Below are 22,825 nucleotides of genomic sequence, written 5' to 3' on the forward strand. Positions count from 1 at the left end.
TGCTCAGCAGGGAGTCTGCTTAAGATTTTTCTACTCTCTCTCTCCCTCTGCCCCTTCCCCTGCTCTCTCTCTCTCTCTCTCTTTCTTTCTCAAATAAATAGATAAATCTTTTTTAAAAAACAGTCTTAACCAGTTAAGAGTTATTGCATGCTTTCCGTATGCACGCTTTCCAGAGTGTCTAACAAACACTATGCACTTACGGACTGACTTAATGTTCACAAGCATATAAGGCAGGTATTATTATTTCCAATTTACAAATGTGTAAACTGAAAGACTGTGAATAATTTGCCAAATATCTCACAACTAGTAATAGGCAGAACAGAGATTTGGAAACAAGCCTGTGATTAGCTATTATACCATATGTCTCTCCAGTATGGTAAGTCCTAAATAAATATCTGAAAAATTAATAAAAATTTAAATATATGTCTTCAGGACCATGCTTCCACCTGGGGGTTGGAAATCTGAATATTAAATTTTGTCTTCTACGAGTAGTGGTAGGCACATTTTCAGAAGCCAGGTATAGAGACTCCATTCACAAAAGGTCCTTGCGGAGAAAACAATTTGGTTTGTTTATGTTGGGAAAGTCAAAGCAAACTACCATCACCTCTCTCCAAAACTGAACTCAACCAGTTTTTATTCTAATGATAATTGACTAGCAGCTGTTTTAGTGTTTGAGGGAACCCCATTAACGAGTACCCTTTTCCTCCTGAGTGCCAATGAAAATTAAAACAAAGGTTTGAGGCAGTTAGAGACTAAACCACCCACACACCCCCACACACACCCACTCATGCACACGCCTTTATTAGTAACTGAACTGACATAAAGAACTTGGTTGCCTTCTGACCCCCAGAATTGGATGTATTGACCATTGTAGGCATTTATCATTAAGTTTACTGCATAGCTGAGAACAATAAACAATGCAAGATTTGTAAAGTCAAATTCAGTCTTAAAAGAAATCAGGAAGAAAGGCGTGACAAAGAATGCCCAGATTCTGCTTCCAAATTCATCAATAAGCCACTCCACCTCAGCAGAATGAATGAGTTGGTGACAAGCCATGAGTGTTGGGGTAATGGAGAGTAAAGCCCTCAATCCCGAACAAGACACCAGGTGGGGAAGAAGTTCTCCACCAGTAGCTTGTCACTGACGGCGAGCTCAGTAGGCACCAGACGCTCTTCCGAGTGTTTTGCCCTCAGTAGCTCAGGCAATCGTCACAGGAACTTTAGGAAGTGGGTACTATCACTGCCTCATTTTACAGAGGAAATAATGGGATTTAGGGAATTCAGGTAAATTACTCGAAATCACAGCTAGATGTAATGACATCGGTTTTCAAATCCTTTAAGCACATCCAGTATAATTTGTGAAGTAAATTCCCCAGACTTCGTTTTGGAAATCTAAAGCACCGGAGAAGAGGATACACTGCACAAATATTAGTCATGGTCAATTTTTGGCCAGGTTTGTGTTCTGGAGTGTAATCATTTTCACATGGGGAAAGAACCCTGAACAAGGTACTGAGATATGAAGTAAGTCCAGCGCCAGGCATGGTATATACCCACCCATCAGCAGGATCTGGGTGATTGTTGCCCAGGACTCTTCCCTCATCTGAAATAATGTAATGCGCTGACTTTGACCTGAGGAGGATGCTTAGAGCTCACTTACACTTGACTCTACAGTGGAAACCCCTTTATTTGCTTACAAAGCCCAGAATGTCTGCTTTTAAAATTTGTAGATAAAAGGCTTTCCTTGATCCTTTAACTCTTGGATTTCTTTTTAATTTAGCTTTTAACTTTTATGGTGCTTAAGCCCAGTTTGTAATTTTCCCCCCAGATTCTTAATCATGTATGTTCTATGTTAATCTCACTAATGAGAAACCAGAAACATTGCAAATGAAGGAATATTCTTCCCAAGGGTCATTCGTGGCTCAAACAGTGACAGGGAAGTGCTATACTCTCCACCTGCCATTAGATTTGTAAGAGCCCTCTCAGTGAGCTGAGCAAATCCCCATTTTGTTGCCAAATAGTCCTCTTACCATTAAAAATAACCCTCTGTGTTGTTATGATTCCTGGAAAGTCAGCAGAGCTATATGTGAATATCCCTCCACCAGAAAGCAAAATCCCAGGCCCAAAGTTCAGTTAGGGAGGTACTGAAACTCTGCTATTACCTCCTGTTTCAAACCAAGTACACATTAGTGAGGAATATCAGCAATGAATAGCCAGAGTTTCAAACACATAACTAACTCTCTGCACCACAAAGTAAACAGTTGGAAAATTACCCTCAGGAATACCACTCAATAATATCACTCCATGAAGTCTTTACCCTCTCCGTAAGTCCTTTGGGAAGGAAGCAGAATAGGGAAAACTTAGCTAAGCTATTAGATTCCTGACTCTACAAGAACTCTTAAATAAACCAGTTCTTTTCCTACTATAAAATGATCCATAAGGATTTTCCTTTCGCATAAATATCTCTCCCAGCTCCCTTCGCTAGCCACAGGAGTCTACAAAGGAGTAAGCTAGAGCCAGATTTATCCCATCCAGTTCTTTGAGACCGAAGAAGCTCGAAGAATCACTCTTATCTGAAAGCCCTCTAACCTGCCTTAGCAGCTGAAGCCAGCCAGGTGTTTGAAAAGCCACATAAGAATTGGGAAGCATAACACACTCCAAACATGAAAGTATGTTTCAGTCTTTCCAGACACATTGGAGTGTTACAGACCAGAGTTCAAAGCTAAGTTCATCTTTCCACAAGTACTTACTGAATAGGGCAATGAATAGACAGAAAGTGTCCACACTTCTTTTGAACTCAGATTCTAGCTCTCTTTCTTATTAAGGGGTGTCCTTGAGCAAGTCACTTGGCTTGTATGAGGCTGGGTGGCCTCATCTCTAAAATAGAGGAAATAGTCTTTATCCCATAGAATTCTTGCATGAGGGATGCCTGGCTGTCTCAGCTGGTCAAGCGTCTGCCTTTGGCTCAGGTCATGATCCCAGAGTCCTGGGATTGAACCCCACATCGGGCTCCCTGCTCAGCGGGGAGTCTGCTTCTCCCTCTGCCTGCCTGTATCTCTCTCTCTCTCTCTCCCTGACAAATAAATAAAATCTTAAGAAAAAAAAAGAATTCTTGCATGAACAAATGAGAAATTATATCTAAAACATTTAAACAGTGCATGGATTATAGGAAGTTCTCAACAAATAGTTATTTTGATATTAGCCTATGATCTTGAGATACAGGAAAACAGTGTTTGCATTTGTCATCAAGTGTCTGCAGTAATGCCAAAGGATAGGAAAGTAAATTTGAAGATTTCAACTCAAACTTCCACTGATTTCACCATCATCTGTTTACAAAGATCCAGGCTTCTATTTCCACTTCAATTCCTATAGTTTCTCATGTATTAGGCACCGGGGTCAGCACTGAGGAGGGTAAAAAGGCGGATCTGATTCAAAAATTTGTTATTTTGGCTTCTTTTTGTGGGGATGAGTGCTGCTATACTTCCATTTGTGAAGTGGAGGTAGATTATTTAGTCCAGAGTCATTTTCACAGCAATAAATGTGTGTATTTTCTATCCATGTCCTGCTCTTCCCTGCTACATCACACAATCACAGGAAATTTTCACGATGGGTAGCTAACACTTCTACTCAGCTCAGCTTCTCCATCTAGTGGCCTGAGTAGAAGTGCAGCTTGAAGGTTAAGGAGTGATCCCCAGCAATGGCATATTGATTTCCAACCCTCACCCCTGAGGCACTGACCCTTCGGCTTTGCTCAACACTGGAACTAATTAAGCCACCCATGGGATAGTGTCCGGGCTGTTTGCTCAAACTGTTCCACCCAGAGTCTGGGATATCTTAATTCATACTGATGACGAGTCAGCAATAGTCCTACTCACTGGCTAAATGTCCTTGGCCATTTTGTTTTCTCCATAATACTGAAAAATTATGGTTCCCTTCTGCTGACCTCTAGGTAGGGTGAAAGGTACAGACGCCATTGAGGAGAGGGACTTTTAGATTGAATTGAAATTTTTTTTCGTTTTTTCCTGAAGGTAATGGGGAAGAGGAAGGTTAGTTATAACAATGTGTCAAGACTACTTCATTTTCTCTCTCTCTCTCTCTTTCTCTGTCTCTCTCTCTCTCTCTCACACACACACACACACACCACTTTCTTCATACACAGAATGGCAGACCATTGGCTGTTACCCCAGATTTCTTACACACAGAAAAGAATGCTTTAGATAACTTCGAAGACATTCCCTAAAATGTATTGCAGTTGGTCAGCCTGGGAAAGAAAGTGGTTTTGACAGAGAAGAATGGGAGAAACAGATTAGTGCAGCCCTAGATTTCTTAGACCTGTATTCAGTGGACCCCCCCCCCTAATTTTTTTTGTTAAGAATCTTCTTTCTTACTTCACTGCTTCACTTAATTTGCTGAGGAAAGGGTTTCCTGAATTTTAGATATTCCCCAGGTAAGAAAATCTACCACCCTAACATCTTTCCTAGAGTTAATTACCCTAGGGATTAATGAAAACATTGAATGGTGGTACTGTTGGAGAAATATAATGAAAAAAATCTCCTGCCATCCCAGAAAAATCTTTCCATAAAAGTAGAAGGAAAAAAAGTTTTATTATTTAATAAGCATTGAACCAGAATGCGCAGCAAGCCACAAGTGATTCACTATGGAGATTGTAAAGACCATGGAATTGTGTCCTTTTATATAACCAAGCAGATACAATCCATTGCATGCATTCTTTCAAGATGAACAGTGACTAGTCCTCAAATAAGAGGATTTGACTGCACCACTTGCCACACACAACTCATCCTAAATTCATTTGGTAACATATTTGCTAACTGTCCTTAAAAGAGAACATTTCCTCTTTTTTCCATGGAAGTAGCTTGCAATTTGGAGTCCCCAGGCCAGCTGAATTTCTGCAGCTATTCCCCAGGGGTGGGGGGACTGGGAGGTTGGGCACGATCTTCCTTGATGATTACATTTCAAAGAGAAAGCTCCCAGATCCTGAAGGAAACATTCCTGGGTTGCTTATTCAACCTTTACAAGATTTACTTGCCCTTCAAAGGTAGAAAGAACTTACAAGTTCTCTAATGGAAAAGCTTTAAGAAAAGAGCGGAGAGAAAGTCCCCACCCTCATTTTCAGCAGAGAGAATTAAACTTCTTATCTTTTAAATTTGTATTTGCCCTTAGAGTACTAAAATGTTAGAAATACTCATGTATTTTGCTTTGAGCCTCCAGTGCTCCTAGACTGGCTTTGCCCTCCTTTCCCTACAGTTCCTCCTCACGTCAGAATGTTTTCTCCTCCTCTGCAGGGACTGTTATCTCTCGGTCGGTTGGTAGTGAAGCCCTCCTGGAAATGCTCCACATGGACAGACTGAAGCCTGGGGAGCAGCTAACAAGGGTGGCTGCAGACCTAGTACCCGCCCCATGCTGCTGCTCCTCACTGCGGCACGTGTGACCTCTGCATTACTCAAGGACAAGCAAGAAAGTAGCTTGCATTTTGTCTTACCTCATTTCAAGGAGCCCCATGAGGGCAAGCCTCTATCTGCTTTGCTCCACGTTGAACCCGCAGTGCCCAGCGTATAGTAGGAGTTCAACAGACACTTGTTAAAGAAATAAAGAAACGAATGAGTGACCAAACTGGAACCAGCCATCAAATATAAGAATAATCCCAAAAATCCATGGTTCCCTGTCCCCAAGTTCATTTCTTTGTTTTTTTAACCTCTTTTTTTCCCACTGAGACATAATTCACAGAGTAAAATGCACCCTTTTTGGTAGACAGCTATTTAGATTATGAGACACGCGTGCAGTCATGTTGCTACCACCACAAGATACAAAAGAACAGAAAAATTCCCTCCTGCCCCTTGAAGGTCAATCCCTCCCATCCCTCCCCCACCCCCTGCTCCCGGCCACTGCTGATATATTTCCTGTCCCTACCATTTTGCCTGGGGCTGAATGTCATAAAAGGTAGGCTTTAAGTCTGGCTTCTTTCACTTTGCGTGATGCCTTTGAGATTCATCTGTGTTGTTGCATGAATTTGTAGTCCACTCCTTTTTATTATCTGTCAGTCTTGGAGGGATGCGACAGTTTGTCTAGCTGGTCACCCCTTGAAAATCATTTGGGTTATTTCCAGGGTTTGAGGAGCAATTCTGAGTAAAGCAGCTATTGCCTGCAGGTTCCTAGAGATCTTATGTTTTATTTCACTTGGGATTGCTAAATTGTATGATGAGGCTATGCTTACCTTTACAAGAAACTACCATGCTGGTTTTCAAAGAGGCTGAACCAGTTTGCATTCCCATCGGCAATGCATGCAGCAAGCCCTGCATTCCCTCATCAGCACTTGGTGTCATCAGTTTTTCTGTTGTTTTCAACGTTAGCCATTCTAATAGGTGTAAATAAGACAACCAAAGACCCACAATGGCTTTACTTAGGCTAAGTCACCAAATGGGTGCTTAATACCTAACTAAGTGCAATTTCAATCTCCTCCAGAAATGTAAGTCTTAACTGGTGAGTCGGGAATTTTCTGATCAACATCAGTGATCCTCTTCATCCCGGAAAGGAAGAGGAGGTAATCCACCTAATAAGACCCCCTGTCCATCGTCCCTCTAAAGGAAAGTGACTTTGACTGGAACAATTCTTTCTTTTATTTTGCTAATAACTTTCCTGCCCCACCCTCCTATAAAAACCTTCCATTTTGTACAACATCTCTCTACTTGCTGGATGGGATGCTGCCCAAGTCCTGAGTCTCTTAAAAAGCCAATTAAGTCTTCAAAATCACTTGATTGACCTGTTTTTTGGCAAATGTGTATAAAGGTATTGCATTGTGGTTTGATTTACATTTCCCTAATGACTATGGTATTGGATATTTTTTCACATATTTACCATCTACATATTTTCTCTGTTGAAATGTCTGTTCAAATATTTTGGCCATTTTGTTATTGGCTGTTTGTTTGCTTAGTGAGTTTTGAGAGTTCTTTATATATTCTGGATAAAATCTTTTTATCAGATATATCCTTTGTTAATAATTTCTATTGGTCATTGGGTTAACTTGTTTTAACCTTTTTTGGTTTTGTTTTGTTTTGTTTTGTTTTTTGTTTTTAAAGATTTTATTTATTTTTAATTATTTGACACAGACAGAGTGATAGTGAGAGAGAGCACAAGCAGGGGGAGCAGGAGAGGGAGAAGCAGGCTCTCTGATGAGCAAGCAGCCCGATGCAGGGCTCGATCCCAGGACCCTGGGATCATGACCTGAGCCGAAGGCAGCCGCTTAACCGACTGAGCCACCCAGGCGCCCCTAACCTTTTTTTGCTTTAAAACAAAATTCCCTCTCTGACTTTTCCAAGACTACGAAGTGGTTTAATAAATTTAGGAATCTGAAGTGAAAAACTCCATGGCCTGTCTGTAATTGCAGATGGGGCTTCCCCAGAAGCTCAACGCTCTCCTTGACCAATGGCTTCTGGTTAAGGCTAGTAGCCTGGTTCCCTCAGGAGTTGGGAAGGAAACATTTTCCTCTATTCTGGCTGTCCTAAGAATTAAATTGACATGAAACAAATTAACAGGAGAGAAACAAAAGCTCAATAACATGTCTGTCTCTTGTATGTAAGGGAGAGACTCAGGGAAACTAAGCAATTCCCCCAAAGGGCTGAAGCCATCACCTTAAAAACCACCTTCAGTTAAAGACAAAAGATGTTGGGGATGGAGGGTCCGTTGTGGGAGGAAAAGGCACAGTAAACAAGGGTCATGCTGTTATGCAGATTTAATTGCCTTCTGCATTAGTAAAAGTTTCTAGAGACTTAGAGCTCCCTCTTCCTGATACCCTTACACATGGAGATTTTCCTTGTCAATGCAAAAGTCTCTTACAGTAAGGTAATTTCTACTTGATTTTCAGAGCCTGTTTTGTATCTGAAGTTTCTTTAAAGTAACCAACTTAAAATAATATGCCTAAGAGGCATATCTCTGAGTGGCGAAATTTGCTCCCATTTACGGGCTCTGACATTTTAGGAAGTTGTGCATGCGTGCACCTCAGACTCTCCTCCCCCTGGGGTCCTCCTTCCGCCGCAGGGAGGTACTCTTCTCCTTTCAGCTCTCTGGCACTGGTGGCCAGAGCAACACACAGTAAGTCAGGAGCTGCCCCCTTTAGAGCACCAGGCTGGCTGAGGGGAAGTCACCAGGAGAACTGAGAGAATGGGGAACTCTCTGCTGAGGGAAAACAGGTGAGTCCAGACTCCCCAGGGGAAAGCAGGGGACGTGGGACAGAGCCATCAAGAAAAAAAAGAGGTCTTTGGGCAAGGGGAGGGAACAGGGTAAAGAACTGAAAAAAAATTAAGTGCCTACTGATGGTCAGACACTAAGTTCAACTCCTTATAGGGCTGGCCTTCTCCCCAGAATCAGAGTGAGCAAGGAGCTGGTGGAGAACCCCCAAAAGGCAGAAGGACTTTATCAAGGGAGGTCAATGTAGTAAACCATGACTTCAAGAAATGGAACAATTTTCTGCGGGCTGGCAGGGGATGGGGCGGGAGGACAGTCTCCTGAGTTCTGAATGCCTGCAAGGAGCTCAAAGACACCACTACTCTTTTAATTACTATTTTAGTTCAAAATAAATAGCAAGCTCCCAGTGGCAGGAGTGAGGTCTCACCTGGTGCACATTCCCTGCAATGGGTAAGCAGAGGTCATTAAAATCGGTCAAGAATTTGGCTTACTTTTTCTAGACCTCAGTTTCCTAATTTTAAGAGGAAATAATAATACAATACCTACCTTGGAAGTTTCTAGTGCGTGTGATGCTAGCACAGTGCCTTACACACAGTAAGGTTCAATAATAATAAGATATTATTGGGCGCCTGGGTGGCTCAGTCGGTTAAGCGACTGCCTTCGGCTCAGGTCATGATCCTGGAGTCCCGGGATCGAGTCCCTCATCGGGCTCCCTGCTCGGCAGGGAGTCTGCTTCTCCCTCTCCCTCTCCCCGTTTGTGTTCCCTCTCTCGCTGTGTCTTTCTCTGTCAAATAAATAAAATCTTTAAAAAAAAAAATAATAATAAGATATTATTTTGGGGGACCTTCATCTTCATTAACATCAAAGCAGTCATTGTAAAAATTAGTACCACCCAAAACAAAGAGAATCCCTAGTGAGGTGGTCTAGGGAGAATGAACTCGCTGGAACAAGGAAAGGGGAGGATTTTTAAGGATTACGTTTGGCATCCCGAGTCTCAGTTCCTACCACTGGGAGCTAAGACACGGGACTCAAAATGCTACCTGCCAAAAAGAGGCTTGGTGAACCCATGGGATGTGTCCTGCCCCTCCCTGAAACCCAGTGTTTTCTGAAACTCCTCCCTGGTTCCTCAGGCCTTGAGCCATCTGCAGCTCAGCCGTGTTATCAGCTTAAAAATCCCTATTCTCATATCTATGTGTGAGTTCCTCAAATGTAGAGACTGTTTCTTAGTCATGTTTGAATTCCTGTTTCTTAGCATTATTTCTGACAAATAGTAGGCACTCAAAAAGAGTTTGATGAATGATTGGAAACGTGAAGAAATCACTGTCTTGAGAAGAAAAATAAAACAAAATACAGATATAATGTGACTGAGAAAGTCATGATTGATGTGACATTTGTAGTTTTTTGGGTTTTTTTTTTTAGAATTTTGGTGTGACGGTGAAGGATTAGGACTTTAATACATGTTAGTTGTAGAAACAGTGAAAAATACATGAAGTATAAAGAAAATAAGATGGTAAATCACAGTTATAACTGTTGACAACATTAGATACATCTTCCTTATTTTAATGTCTGTATTTACCAGTCATTTGTCTTTCTTTGTCTGTGAAGAGCCAGTAATGTCTTTTGCCTATTTTTTGTTTTGGATTTTGGTCTACTTTGTTTTACTGATAGTACAAACTATTCTCAGTTTGAAGAAATCAGCGCTTTCTCATATTACAAAAAATATTTTTTCTAGTCTGTATATCTTGTGCCCTGCAAACTTTTTATGTTTTGTTTACTGTTTCTTAAACCTAACTGAATTAACTCTAGAAAGCTCTTAGGTTTCTACCAATTTATGCTTAAAATTTTCCCCATCTTAAGATAAGACACATCCACAGTATCATTTTTTTGTTGTTTTATTGCTTTATATGTAGCCCCATATATTCACTATATGGTGTCAAATACGCATACACACACACACACCCCCCACCCACCCACCCACACACACATATATATATATTTTTTTTTTTTTTTCAAAATAGTTGATCAGTTGGTTCAGCATCTTCATTTCCAAGCTGATTTAAAATGTTTCCCTTAGTATAATTTTCAAAGGCTTTTATTTCCTGGGATCTGATTTTCAACTTCACCCCTACCTCCCGTTTATCATCCAGTCAGCACAGCCCCACCATGGTTCTCCAGATCAGATTTGTTACAAAAGCCATGGAGATCCCCCCCCCACACACACACACTGAGCAGTGTGTCACCTAGTCCTCTACAAGAGGAGCTCAGAGTCTTACTGATTGGTGGTCCTCGGACAAGTTACCTAACATTTTTGGCCTCAGTTTTCTCATTGGTAAAAAATAGAATCATAACATTTATCTCATGGATTTATTCTGAGATTAAATGAAATATAACATATAAAATGTATGTGTTATATACATTTAGTAAGTGGAGTGTGTGTGTGTGTGTGTGTGTGTGTGTGGAAAGAGAGAAGATGAGAGAAAGTAATAAGCATATAGTAAGTAGTACTTACGTTTTTTTTTAAGATTTTATTTATTTATGGGCGCCTGGGTGGCTCAGTTGGTTAAGCGACTGCCTTCGGCTCAGGTCATGATCCTGGAGTCCCAGGATCGAGTCCCGCATCAGGCTCCCTGCTCGGCAGGGAGTCTGCTTCTCCCTCTGACCCTCCCCCCTCTCATGCTCTCTCTCTCTCGCTCATTCTCTCTCTCAAATAAATAAATAAAATCAGAGACAGAGAGAGCGAGCACAAGTAGGCACAGTGGCAGGCAGAGGGAGAGAGAAGAAGAGGCTCCCCGCCCAGCAGAGAGCCTGATGCAGGGCTCAATCCCAGGACCCCAGGATCATGACTGAGCCAAAGGCAGACGTCCAACCAACTGAGCCACCCAGGCGCCCCAGTAGTAGTTAATTTTTAGTTTCTTTTTCTCTATACTCTCAAATCCCCACAAGTGAAAAAAAAATGGTTATACAGAAACCCAACCCGCACAAGGAACAGATTTATTTTCTTTCTTTAATCCTTTCTTCTCCTCTTATCCCATGTTCTCTGCCTTGGTGCTGTGAAAGCTGATGACTTACCTGAGACAGGCCAGTACCCTTCCCCATCCCCATGCACCATCCCGAAGACTGCGCCAAGCGGATAGGCCTCTCCATATGCTGATAGTCTCATGGTCATCATGAGCAATCCTGGCCGCATGGGAACAAATGATTTAGGACCGGTGGTGTGTGGAGTTTGTCAGAGAATGTCAGTGGGTGGGCTGTTGCCACGGTAATGAGGAAGCGTCAGATAAAAGGTTGCCATGTATGTTAAAGAGAAGCTGTGAACAGATCTAAGGGGAACAGGCGGAAGCCGAGGTGATGCCGGGATGACACACAAATGGCAGAAATGACAAAAGTTGGAAAAATTGGGAATCGAGGAGGGAAGCCCGGAAAGGAAGAACTTAGCTCATTCTTGATATGTTGGGTTTTAGGTGGCAGCAGGACACTCAAGAAATACCCTGGACTCTGAAAAACCAAAGCTTCGAACAGAGAACATCCGGGTGAGAACAAATCCAACAAACCTTCTCCCAGCCTTTGCCCATGAAGAGTAAAGTCTGCTGCCTCTGTTCATTTAGCTCAAGTACCTTTGTGCTCAAGCTCCATCCTGACCATTCCATTTTAAACTCTTTAAGTTTCTATTGCTGAGGTGACTACATCTCCCACATGATCGTTAAAAGGTTTGTGGAGAGAGACACTTGCAATTACCCTGATGCTGTTAGACCAAGATTTCCTCATGAACCCTTTCTGACTAGTCCTTTTGAGTGCCAGGGAATCACTCAAATATGGAACTAGGGTCTCAGGGTCCAAGAATTCCAAAGAGTAGCAAAGCCGGTTGTTCTGTGGCCTATAGAGTTATCTGCCCTTTTCCCATGGTTTCAGGAGAAGCTCTTGAAAGAGTATCAATTAAATTAAAAAGCAACCACTGAGCCAAAGCTTGTATTAGGAGCTGGACACCCAAAGATCCCCCAACAGGGATCTGTACTGTATCACTGGGGATATGTCTGGATGGTATTTTTACAGTACATGTCTTCAGGGCAAGCTAAGGATCATCTATTTGGGGGATATCCCTGGACATGTGTTAAAGCATATATTCCAAATAATGAACCAGACCAAAAGGGTCATGGGCATTATAACAAGGGAGAGACTGGGTAGACTAGGGGGCCAGGGAAGCTTTATGTAAGAGACAGGAACCTGGAACTTCTGGCACAGAGTGTGGCGTCCCAGAGATGCATCTGGTCTCCTGCAGAACCTACCCCAAACCAAAACATCCATGCTGAAATGCAAGAATACATGACAGAAAAACTGAGTGGGGGCAATAACAAGCTTGAAAATAGCTTTTGCCCATATTTAACTTTACGTGACCCTTACAACTCCATGAGGTAAGCAGTGTAAGCATCTTCGTTTTACGACAAAGAAACCATGGCTCAAGTTTTCCAAAGATCCTGGTGCCGTCAGTAACTCAAAATCGCCCGTCTTTTCTCATCACCCAAATCTTCTCAGGGAACCCAGTTTCTTAGCACTGGTGAGGTTCAGTGGTTTCCTTCTGGCGTTTCTTCAGCCACAGAAACGGGAGATAGAAACAACGGCTGAAAGTCGCACAAAGAGGGGCCATGCCTTTCAGCCCTCAAACTCTGGGGGTACAGGGATCCCCAGTTGCTGTCAGAACACTCTGCCATGCTGGCGCCCACAGCGTCTCCTCCAGCACCCTTTGCAAGGGAACTCCCTGGGAAGCTCACTTTGGGGGGGATATGTCTAGATGGTATTTTTACAGACCCTTTTAACATAGTGTTACTGGGACATGCAGGGCTTTCACATTCAACTACCTAAGTAGTTGACTGTGACTCAAGTTCAGAAAGATGCCCAGCATGATAGACGTCAGCCTGGATGTCTGCCTGCAGAACGATCTGCCTACCTTAAAAGAGATCCCAAGTCCTGTTAATTTACGTGTCCCTTGGGTCAAGGGGGCAGATTTGATGACCTGAGCCAGTTAGAGTTACTCTGTTCTAGGCTACTCATTCATTTATCAAATATTTATTGAAAATAGATTTACCAGCCACTCTGGCACATGCTGGTGATCTATGCGGGCGATGAACAAAATAAATCTATACGGTCCCCGACTTTATGAATCTCTAGTGTAGGATGTAAACAAATGAACTGTTAAATAACAAAATTCAACCAAGTAAATGGGAAGATCTACTTGTCTTTATTAAATGATTCACGAATCAGCAACACCCCACCTAGTAGGTAGAGAGGCTCTCGAAGGAGTTGTATATAGAAGGAGGGTGGAGAAAAGAAAGTAATTAGCAGAAGAAAAACATAATTCCAGGTGAGGCTACTACTTCCTGAGGGGAAAAGCAAGGTGTCTTATCATGCAGATTACCTCACCTTTTTGTGGGGATGGAGAAGGCCAGGTGACAGACTCAATGGCACAAATTGAAGGATTCCCGGCTGATGGGTTAAGACTACATTGATGGAGGAGGTTGAAACTGCAATTCAATTATGTTTTAAGCACCAGTTTGGGAACTCAGTCCAAGTGACACCATTTTGAGCCAGTGTTGTTTTGGGGTTTTTTTCAACCCAACAATTATAATGTGGTATACATTTATAATTATAGTATAAATAGGAGAAATTCAGAGTACAGTAGAATTCACTATAAATATTGCTTAACCTGTACCAGAAAGAAATTTCTAAAATGTCCACGCACTGATACCGTCATTTCCTGGAGATGACTCTTGTGTGTCCTTCATCATAAGAGGCCAAGTAAATCATTGAAATCAGGGATGAGCAAGCTCTTCTAGGTGACTTGGACACATCTATCATGCTAGAATGACTCCTTCCTCCCAGGATATGAACTGCCCCTTTGGAAATATGGAGAGGATGCCTATCAACAGCAGAAAGTTCCTTCCCCGTTTAGGAGTTGATATGCATCGTCTTCATATTTCCAAAGGGGCAGTTCATGTTCTGGGAAGAAGGAATCATTCTAGCATGATAGATGTGTCCAAGTCGTCTAGAATAAATACTGTGTTGGGGGTTGGGAGAGGAAAAAAGGGTTTTTCACAGAACTGGCAAAGAGGAGTCACCCTAATCAAGCTGCAGAAACGAACATGGTGACTTGTGTCATCTCATGGTTATTTTAGGTGCTGGGACCGCTATGTTGCCGAAAGGTGTTTCTGCCTTCCATGGTGAGTGGAGAATTGTTTTCAAGAGTTATTTCCCTGAGTGTGGTTTCAATGTGGTATTTACTGTAAATCATCTGTAACTGCCCACTGTCTGTGGCCACAGGGGAAGCCTGTGACTCCCCAGACTCAGTCATCTGAGAGTCAGTCAGGAAAGTGACAATTAGAGCCTGGTGAGAAACAGGAACAATAGTCTTGATGGTGCTCCTCAAACCAGAAAGCCTCAGAAGCAAGGCTGAAAGTGGCTACAGTAGAGAGAAAGACCACTCCTCACACTGTAAGTGCTAGACTCCGTGTGTGGAAGCACCCGTTTCTGGCCCTTGCACAGAAAACTCACAGCCAGGGTGATCATATAAGTCATCTGACACCCTGGGAAGGCGTTGAGAGTGAAAGGCATGCTACAAATAATTTGGGGTCCCTAAGTGACTGATAAGGACATTACCCAGACTCCCTAAGCCAAGTGGGACATATGGTCATGCTGCTTGGCACACATGTCATTGTCTCCTGAGATGATAATGAGCTTCCATTATATTTAGACTGTGTTCCTCTGGGGGACTCGGCTCTACAGAGTAGTTACCCCTGGTGCTCACATGGGCCACGTTTGCTTGATTGCTTGCTTGGAGATCAGAGATCAGCCTTGGGGTTGGAACTGGAAATAACCTTGGCTCCTTATGTCACATGATATAAAAGAAATTGCTATTTTGTTAGAAAAAAAATCCCCAAATATTTACCGATGTCATCACCATAGTTCTCCATTTATAAATCAGTTCTACCTCAACCCATAGAAAAGGGAGAAGGGAGGAGAGAGAGAGATACACACACACACACACACACACACAAAGGTGGAGATTTCTACTTGGTCTTATCATTCATTTTTCCTTTTATCTATCTTCGTTCTCCTCCACGCTAAAGGAGGTATAACTTTAACAAATGAAAGAGTTAAAGATAAGGTTTTAGAGTCCAGTGTCATTTCCTTTGAGAGTTTCTGAATATTGAAACCACCAATTTTCCTTCCTTTCCTTTTTTCAGGAAAAAAGTACGCATTTGTAAAGCAAAGCCAGATTCCTCAAAGGAGAGTAAGTCATTGCTTTCTCATCTTTTCTACTTTGGATAGACTTACATTTCCACACCGCCCTTTCTCTGTGCTTCCCAAGCTCCTTGGGTGTCGTCCTTCCAGTGTAATACTTACGTGTGGATCTGTGTCACTCATCCAGTTGCTTGTGTCTCTCTCCACGAGACTGAGCTCATCGAAGCAGGAACTGGCTACTGATCTCCGTATTCCTCCGTGAGGTCTGGAGGCCAGAGGGGTGAACTGGGAACAATAACTGGAAGGGTGGAGGGTCACAGAGAGCAACGAGGAGGGGCGGGGCCTTGTAGGCAAGTTTAGGATTGGAGTTTTTGTCTTGAGAACTGCAAAACTATTGAGGGGCTTTAAACAAGGGGCTGGTATGATGCCCTTTGCATGAAAAGACACCGCCTGGGTTGCTGTGCAGAGAACACATTGCACTAGCGCCTGGCAAGAGCAGATGCTGGAAGATCACTTAGGGGGTGAGGCAATGGTCTTTGGAGACAGAAGAGGACTGCAGCTAAGGAGAAGAAATTCGAGAAGGAGAGGGTGGTGAATAGCATCACATGCAAGAAAGAGAGAAAGGAAGTATAGGCCTGAGGACAGGCCACTGTATTTCTAAAGAAGAAAAGTGATGGAGTTTTGCCTCTGCCTTCCTGGGTTTAAAGAGCAGAGCCTAATTCATTCACTCTGAGTCTTGCAAACTAGCTCCGTAAAGTGTATGCGTGAATAATACGACCCTCCCACCCCTAGCGTCACCCCAGGGAATGGTGGGGCCCAGGAAACCCCAATCGCCATCAGAGCAAAGCAAGGCGGAGATAAGACCTCTAATGCTAAAACTCACAGATGTTCCTCACAGTGATAATCAGAGATGTCCTAGATGGCCACGGGAATTTATGGAGATGTGAGAATCTGGGATGTCAGTCCTGAGGGAAGGTAAATCCATAATATAATAAATAAGATGGGCTGCAGGGGCACACCCACCTCCTATGTAGGAAGGCATCCTGCGGCTTCCGTGTGAAAGTTCACGTTGGCTTATTGAGCCTGTGTGTTTGCGAGGGGCTAGCGAGTGCGTCCATTTGCCTCTTTGCTGAGTGGCCATAGCCAGTTGCTTTTAAATAAACTGGCTTTTGAAAATCTGGCCAGCTTTTGTGTGTATCTGCTAGCAAATTCAGGAATGGGAATGCTCAATTTAAGAATTTCCTTCCGTCAAGCTCTTCCTGAGCACCAGCCCCCCACTACTATCATCCCCTGTCACCTGCAGTAGACACAACAGTCCTCTTTTTCATCGTGGATCCTCAGGGGCCCTTGTCTGCCTCCTATGCTAACCTGTGAGCCCCTTGAGGACAGGAACTGTTTCTGATTTTTCTTTGTCTCCACAGTGCCTGGTACAGGGTAGGTATGCAATGAATTTTGTATGAGGGAGGGAGGGGTGGGGGGGAGAGAGGGAATTATGATTTCCCTTCCAAAACCCCACCGAATATGTCTCCCTCCACTCAGCCCCAAACAGCTCTGCTGTTTCTTTAGCTGGCCCTGTCATTCCCCAGGGGTGTGTCGCAGGTCAGAATAGCCTGATGGACCACTGTTTTGCTCTCTGACTGCTTATGTCCCCGTGTCCACCCCTCCCCCCACTCCCCATCCTCTCTCAAATCTCTCCATGACCTGAGATTGATTGTATTTTCTTTCTCCAGATAAAGGAATGTCATCTGCTCCCATGCAGGTAATGCAAACACCTCTGAACGCTTTTCTGAGAAGCCAGTAGCAATGCAGATGCCCCAGATGGCAGAAGTTGGCCTCCAAGACCCCTTCAAACCTTGATATGAAAGAAAGACTTTAGATGCCAGGGCTTGTCGGCCCAGGGCCCTGTACAGAGCCTGGTGGCAGCAGCATCAGCCACCTCTGTTGTACATCTTACTGAAAGGGGCTAATATATCTGGAGCCCTTTGTTGATGCCAGGCAGTGTGCTGAGAGCTTTGCCTGGAGTGTCTCATGTCGCTGTTATGGCAACCCTATAAGACTGGCACTATTATTTCCCCTGTTGTACAAATGAGAAAATGGAGAGGCCAAGTGATATTCTTCCCAAGCCAGACGCTGACAAGAAGTCAGGCGCATGATTCAAAACCAAGCCTCAGTCCCAGATCCAAGGTTCTCCCTCTTGTACTTTGCTGCTTTGCTTTTTATCTCTTGAGATTCCACTGCCTGGGAGCTTCTTTTGAGTGGTTTCCCTTTTTAATCATGCAAAAATCTCTAGAATGAGTGGTTAAATATCATAAGCTGTCATGCCAAGGTGGCCTCAGATTGTTCTCTTATATAAAAATGTGCTGCCCTCAGGGTCTGAGACTTGGGAATTATATATATGACTTGGGATAGTCAGGGGTCACTCTGGAACATGGGGCAGAGAGGACATGCCTGGGTAGGCTGAATACTCCGGACAGCATGAGCTGTCTGGATGCCTGGGCTAGTGGTTGGGGTGGGGGCAGCCATTAGGAAAAACATCCAGGGGTTGGAGGAGAGATGGTCATGGAAGACAGATTTTGGCCAGGGTTGGGTCTGTGTTGAGCCTGGAGTATATAAAGGGAATGGCAAGAGGCTCACTCTTGATAAGGTTCTTCTTTGACCAGCAGGACGATGCTGATCAGAGCTCCTCGGAGGATCTCTGCTACACCCTCATTAATCATGGCGTCCTTGGGAGAAGGCCGTCAGGGATCTCCGGTGAGGGGTGCTATGAGAATGTTTCCCCCAAGACCAAGACATCCAGGAAGTCCTTGGGAGAAACCGAGACTTCATACACACTTCTCCGGGTGCCTTCCTCCCCAAGGCATTTGTCTTCCCCAGAAGATGAATATGAACTTGTAGTCCCTAGGAAAATCTTCTTCCACTCCCTGCAACAGCCACATCTACCTCTGCCACCGTCGAAGACTCAGGTTTCCTATTTATAATGAAATAGTTGGACCAGCACTTGTCTAATACCAGTAAATAAAAACTGGGGGTGCGGGGCTCTGGTTGAAGCAGGTGTGGGGTCTAGAGCCCTTCAGGCTTACCCCCCTCCACACACAGAACAGCCCTTGCTACAGGGGTCTCTGCAGAATCTGGTTTGCCAACCACAGGGCCTCTTAGATCCAGCTCAATATTCATCATCCAAAGACCAACCACCTATCCCGAACACCGCTCTTTGAGAACGGAGTGGCCATCTTTGATTCCAAATGGCTTTGGAAAAGGACCACTTAGCTCAGTGGAGGGAGGGGCTTCTTGGTCCCCTACAGCTATGAGCATCACAAAGGGTCTGCTCCTCTGTCCAGATTCTTCTCCATAAAATGTCCACATGATTGTCTCCTGGAGTCACAAGGAAGCCTTATCCATCGTACTAAGTGTGCCAAGGGGTTCCACTGGTTCCACACATGTTTGAAGGCCCAACCCCTCACTCCAAGCCTTCCAGGTGGCAACCTGTGTGTTCTCTCACCCTGTGCCACTTAGCCGTGTCCTTTGCATCGTGTCCTTTGACTTGTTGACCCTTGTGGTTTTGTTGGTTATGTGAGTTGAATCAGTAAGTTCTATATCAGGTTTTTATATAATTTTTAATATAATTTTAGTCCATATTTTTTAACCTCGTGTTTCTCCCTAGAAATCTTAAGAAAATCACAGCATTAGAGAATGGTAGAGTAGAAAGACCTATGGAGACACTCTAATCCCATTATCCTTTTTGCTCAGAGAGAAGTAACGCAATGTACATTGCAAGTTAGTGACAGAACTTTATCCAGAGCCTGATTTCCTGGTTTCCAATTCAGCACTCTTCCAACATACTACCTAGAAGAGCCTCTACTCAACTGTGTGGTGTGTGTGTGTGGATGAACTAATACGTCATGTATAAAATATGAAAAAAGTCCATATGAGAAAAATGACACACACACATCCCCACACACATACCCCTTCTCTAATGAGCCTGTCTCTGTGTGTTCTGATTATTTTTCCTACTTTTTTCTTCATTATTCCTAGAATTCCATCTATCCCCTAAAACAGAGGTCAGCAAACTGTGACCCGCAGGCCAAATCTGACCTACTGTCTTTTTTTTTATATATAAATAAAACATTATTGAAACACAGCCATGCTTATTCGTTTATACTGTATACAAGTTCATACTGTCTATGGCTTCTCAGCCACAGAAGAGCTGAGTAGTTGTGACACACACTGACGGTCCTGCAAAGCCAAAAATATTTATTTTTTTGCCCTCTTCAGAAAAAATTTGTAGACCCCAGGCCTAAACGATGATACTTGGGAGATAAACTTAACAGAAATGTGTTTGGGTATTGTAACTCATAAGAGTTGGTACCAATAAACTGGCATGAAAATATTAAACCACAAATGATATGAGTGAGACCAAGAACAATTAGCAAATTAGACTATTTCTATATTCACAGCTGTGTTCTCAACTTCCTGTTTTTTTTTAACCGCCTTAATTTTAGGGGTGTTAAAATAGTAAAGGTTTGTTGACAAAGTAGTACATAAAATTATGTGTTTAATTACTGTTTTGTCCCCCAAAGTAACTAAAGTTTAATAACTTACTTAAAATGCACTAAATGCCAGGGAGGAGAAATTCAGTGACATGAGGTTGGACATGTCAACACACATTTGCTGAGACTTCAGGCAGTCAGTGGTCTTCAGCTAAGAGCCAATCACATCTGGGTATCTTGTCCTCTGCTAACTTCCCATTTTCAGCCATGGAACCCTATGGAACCCTAACCTTGACCCTTGGCTGGGATTCACTTAGGGAAAGAGTGTGGACACTAGAGTCAGATAATCAATGATTCAGATCCTGGCTCTATCCCTTCCTCCCTCTGTGACCTTGAGCATGTAACTTGAAGGTTCAGCTTTATCACCCATAAGGAGGAGGGCTGCATCTAATGTATGTAATTCATTTACCGCAGATCTTGAATAAATGATATTAAAGAGCAAAGAGGACAAAAACCTTCATGACGTATGGAGAAAAACATGTGTGGATGTGCTTGATGATCAGGGTCATCCAGTAATCTTCCACTGGGTTAGAAATGGAATCGCTGGTTTTATACTGGAATTTGTCATTTGGACATTGGACCATTGCTAAAGTTGACTGGTTTAAATATCTTCAGTACAATATAAGTTATATTAGTTTGAGTCTTCTCCTGTGAAAGTATTACTTGTCCCAATTACTTACCAGCAATATGTTAAGTATAAACACTTCGCCAATGAGATTTGTTCTTATAACGAAATTCAGAGGGATGATGGAAGGGAATGATTTTTGAGCAGGAGAGCCCTTCGGGAGTGCTTCGTCTGTATATAATGCTAATCCTCTTTTCCAGAGATTTCAGGATTTTGATGAAAGCCATGTAACCCTCTTCACGGAAAATACACATTCACACACACACACACACAATATTTTATACAATTTCATGTCGTCGGGGATGTCACCCGTCAATGAAAGAATTTCTGTATTCTTGATAAGAAACGGAGGCTGAGGATTTAAACTGCTCCCTCAGATCACAGATATCATCGGGGAACTCCCCTCCCCCATGCTCTCCTTACACCTGTACTCGGCCAGTTCACGGAGGCAGGCTTTGTGGTTTCCGTTTCACGTTCATAGTAGCATCTATAAATAATCCTTTAGCCTGTGAATAAATTCTTATTCAGAACAGAAGAGAGGTACAAGAAAAGGGCAAAGCTAGGTCAGGACAATCTACCGTTGATAACAAATAAATTCAAATGCTGACATTTTTAGGACAACCTTGGGTGACAGGTGCTTCGAATATTCTCAGGAATGGAATGGAAACGCATAGGTAGAACAGGACAGATGAGTCCCTGGGATACCACAGGAGCCTTCGGACAAAAGGAGATTCCATTTACATGTATCTGACTCTGTTCTTTTTCCAGCCTCTTGTGTTCAGAAGGCATCTTGAAAGTCACTGGATCTGAGCACACCTCAGTTTTGCCACCTGTTGAATGGGTCAGTGTAAGTTCTTCCCACTTTCCTACAGAGGGTGCTTTTGCAAGGCCCTCAGGGGAGCCCTGGGTGGTCATTATCATCCCAGAGCGTCTTCTACAGTCTGATGGTGACACCTCTTAACTCATGCCTTCCCGTCTCACCACCTGTGAGAGCACACTCTTTGTGGATTCAATCAAGCCTGAACTGAACATGACCTTAGAGAGCCTGCCAAAGTCAGAGGCCACTGACGGTCTGAGGTCGCCTAGTGGGCTGGACATTGCTCCCCAAGACTGCGGAACTCCAGGCTCATCCATTCACCTCTCCAGACCTCGCTTTCCTAAGTATAAGATGAGGGGACTGCCTGTGGACACCACCGCCAGCAACGCAGGGACAATGTGAAGGAGCGGATTGTAAGGCAGGGAAACCATAATGGGGAGCAGGGGAGGGAAGACTTACAGAGATTTCTCTCAGGTTTCTCAGCACTGATGAGACTCTGAACGGGGCAGGGATCCATGCAGAGCCCAGAGCTAAAAGGGAAAAGGGGCAGCTGGATGGCTCAGTCAGTTAAGCATCTGACTCTTGCTATCAGCTCAGGTCTTGATCTCAGGGTTATGAGATCGAGCCCCACGTTGGGCTCCACGCTGGGCATGGAGCCTACTTAAAAATAAAAATAAATGAATGAATGAGAACATGAACCTCAACCTAATCAGACACAAACACGTGTAAAGGAAAGCAAATCTGTTTATTCCAATCCCACCCCTGCTTCAGGTTCAGCTGTGTTGTCCTTCTTAGGCAAGGCCTTCTCCAATTAAACGACACTGACCGCTCTCTTCTCTGACTACCCACAACCCAAAGTCTGTCTCTATGTTCACACCAGGCTGTTTTGTCTTGCTGTTTCCTATCTGGTCTGTGCAGAGCCTCATTGCCTAACGAGACCAGCAGCTTCTTTTCTTATCATTGTCCTCCTCTTCGCTGATATCTCCTGGAGTCTTCTGCAAAACACCTCAAAATACTTAATTCACAAAGTTCAGTTCTTCCCACAACACTGGAGCCAAGTCAAACCTATGGAAAGTCTTCTGTATGACTTGGTAGTTGCGTCTTAGTGCTTTCCAAAGGAGAAGGGAAAAGCCCACTGTCCTGGCCCTTCCTTCCAGCCCCGGCCCTTCAGACACCTGGGCCTGCCGGGAGAGCGCCTTGGAAGGAAGTGGAGGGGAGGGGGGCCCCTCCCTGCTCTCCCTGCAACAGAGAAGGACCTAGCTCACTCCAGCCTCTCCAGCTCAGTCTTATTCAGGAGGGGAAACTGCCCTCTGGGAAATGAAAAATCAGTTCCAGCACCATTCACTGCAAGAAAATGCCAGCCCCATCATGCCCCGGAGACACAACACCTGTGAAACAAACCTGACTG

General features: G+C 43.6%; 1 protein-coding gene across 3 annotated transcripts; it reads left to right on the forward strand.

Annotated features, from left to right (window-relative positions):
- The first annotated feature begins 8,074 nt into the window (after nucleotides 1-8,074).
- On the forward strand, nucleotides 8,075-19,566 carry GCSAM (germinal center associated signaling and motility). Of its 3 annotated transcripts, none has more exons than XM_081797180.1 (6): nucleotides 8,075-8,200; nucleotides 11,657-11,725; nucleotides 14,363-14,407; nucleotides 15,431-15,477; nucleotides 17,159-17,187; nucleotides 18,089-19,566. In XM_081797180.1, the coding sequence occupies exons 1-6, from the start codon at nucleotides 8,172-8,174 to the stop codon at nucleotides 18,404-18,406; spliced, it is 537 nt and encodes a 178-aa protein (XP_081653306.1). In that variant the 5' UTR covers nucleotides 8,075-8,171; the 3' UTR covers nucleotides 18,407-19,566. The 3 variants fall into 3 exon arrangements, with proteins under 3 accessions (XP_081653306.1, XP_081653311.1, XP_081653320.1); XM_081797185.1 differs by having other exon boundaries at nucleotides 18,092-19,566; XM_081797194.1 differs by lacking the exon at nucleotides 14,363-14,407.
- The last annotated feature ends 3,259 nt before the right edge of the window (nucleotides 19,567-22,825 follow it).

Source organism: Leptonychotes weddellii, chromosome 1, assembly GCF_054177405.1.
Source record: "Leptonychotes weddellii isolate Sample4059 chromosome 1, ASM5417740v2, whole genome shotgun sequence".
NCBI classification, from domain to species: Eukaryota; Metazoa; Chordata; class Mammalia; order Carnivora; family Phocidae; genus Leptonychotes; species Leptonychotes weddellii.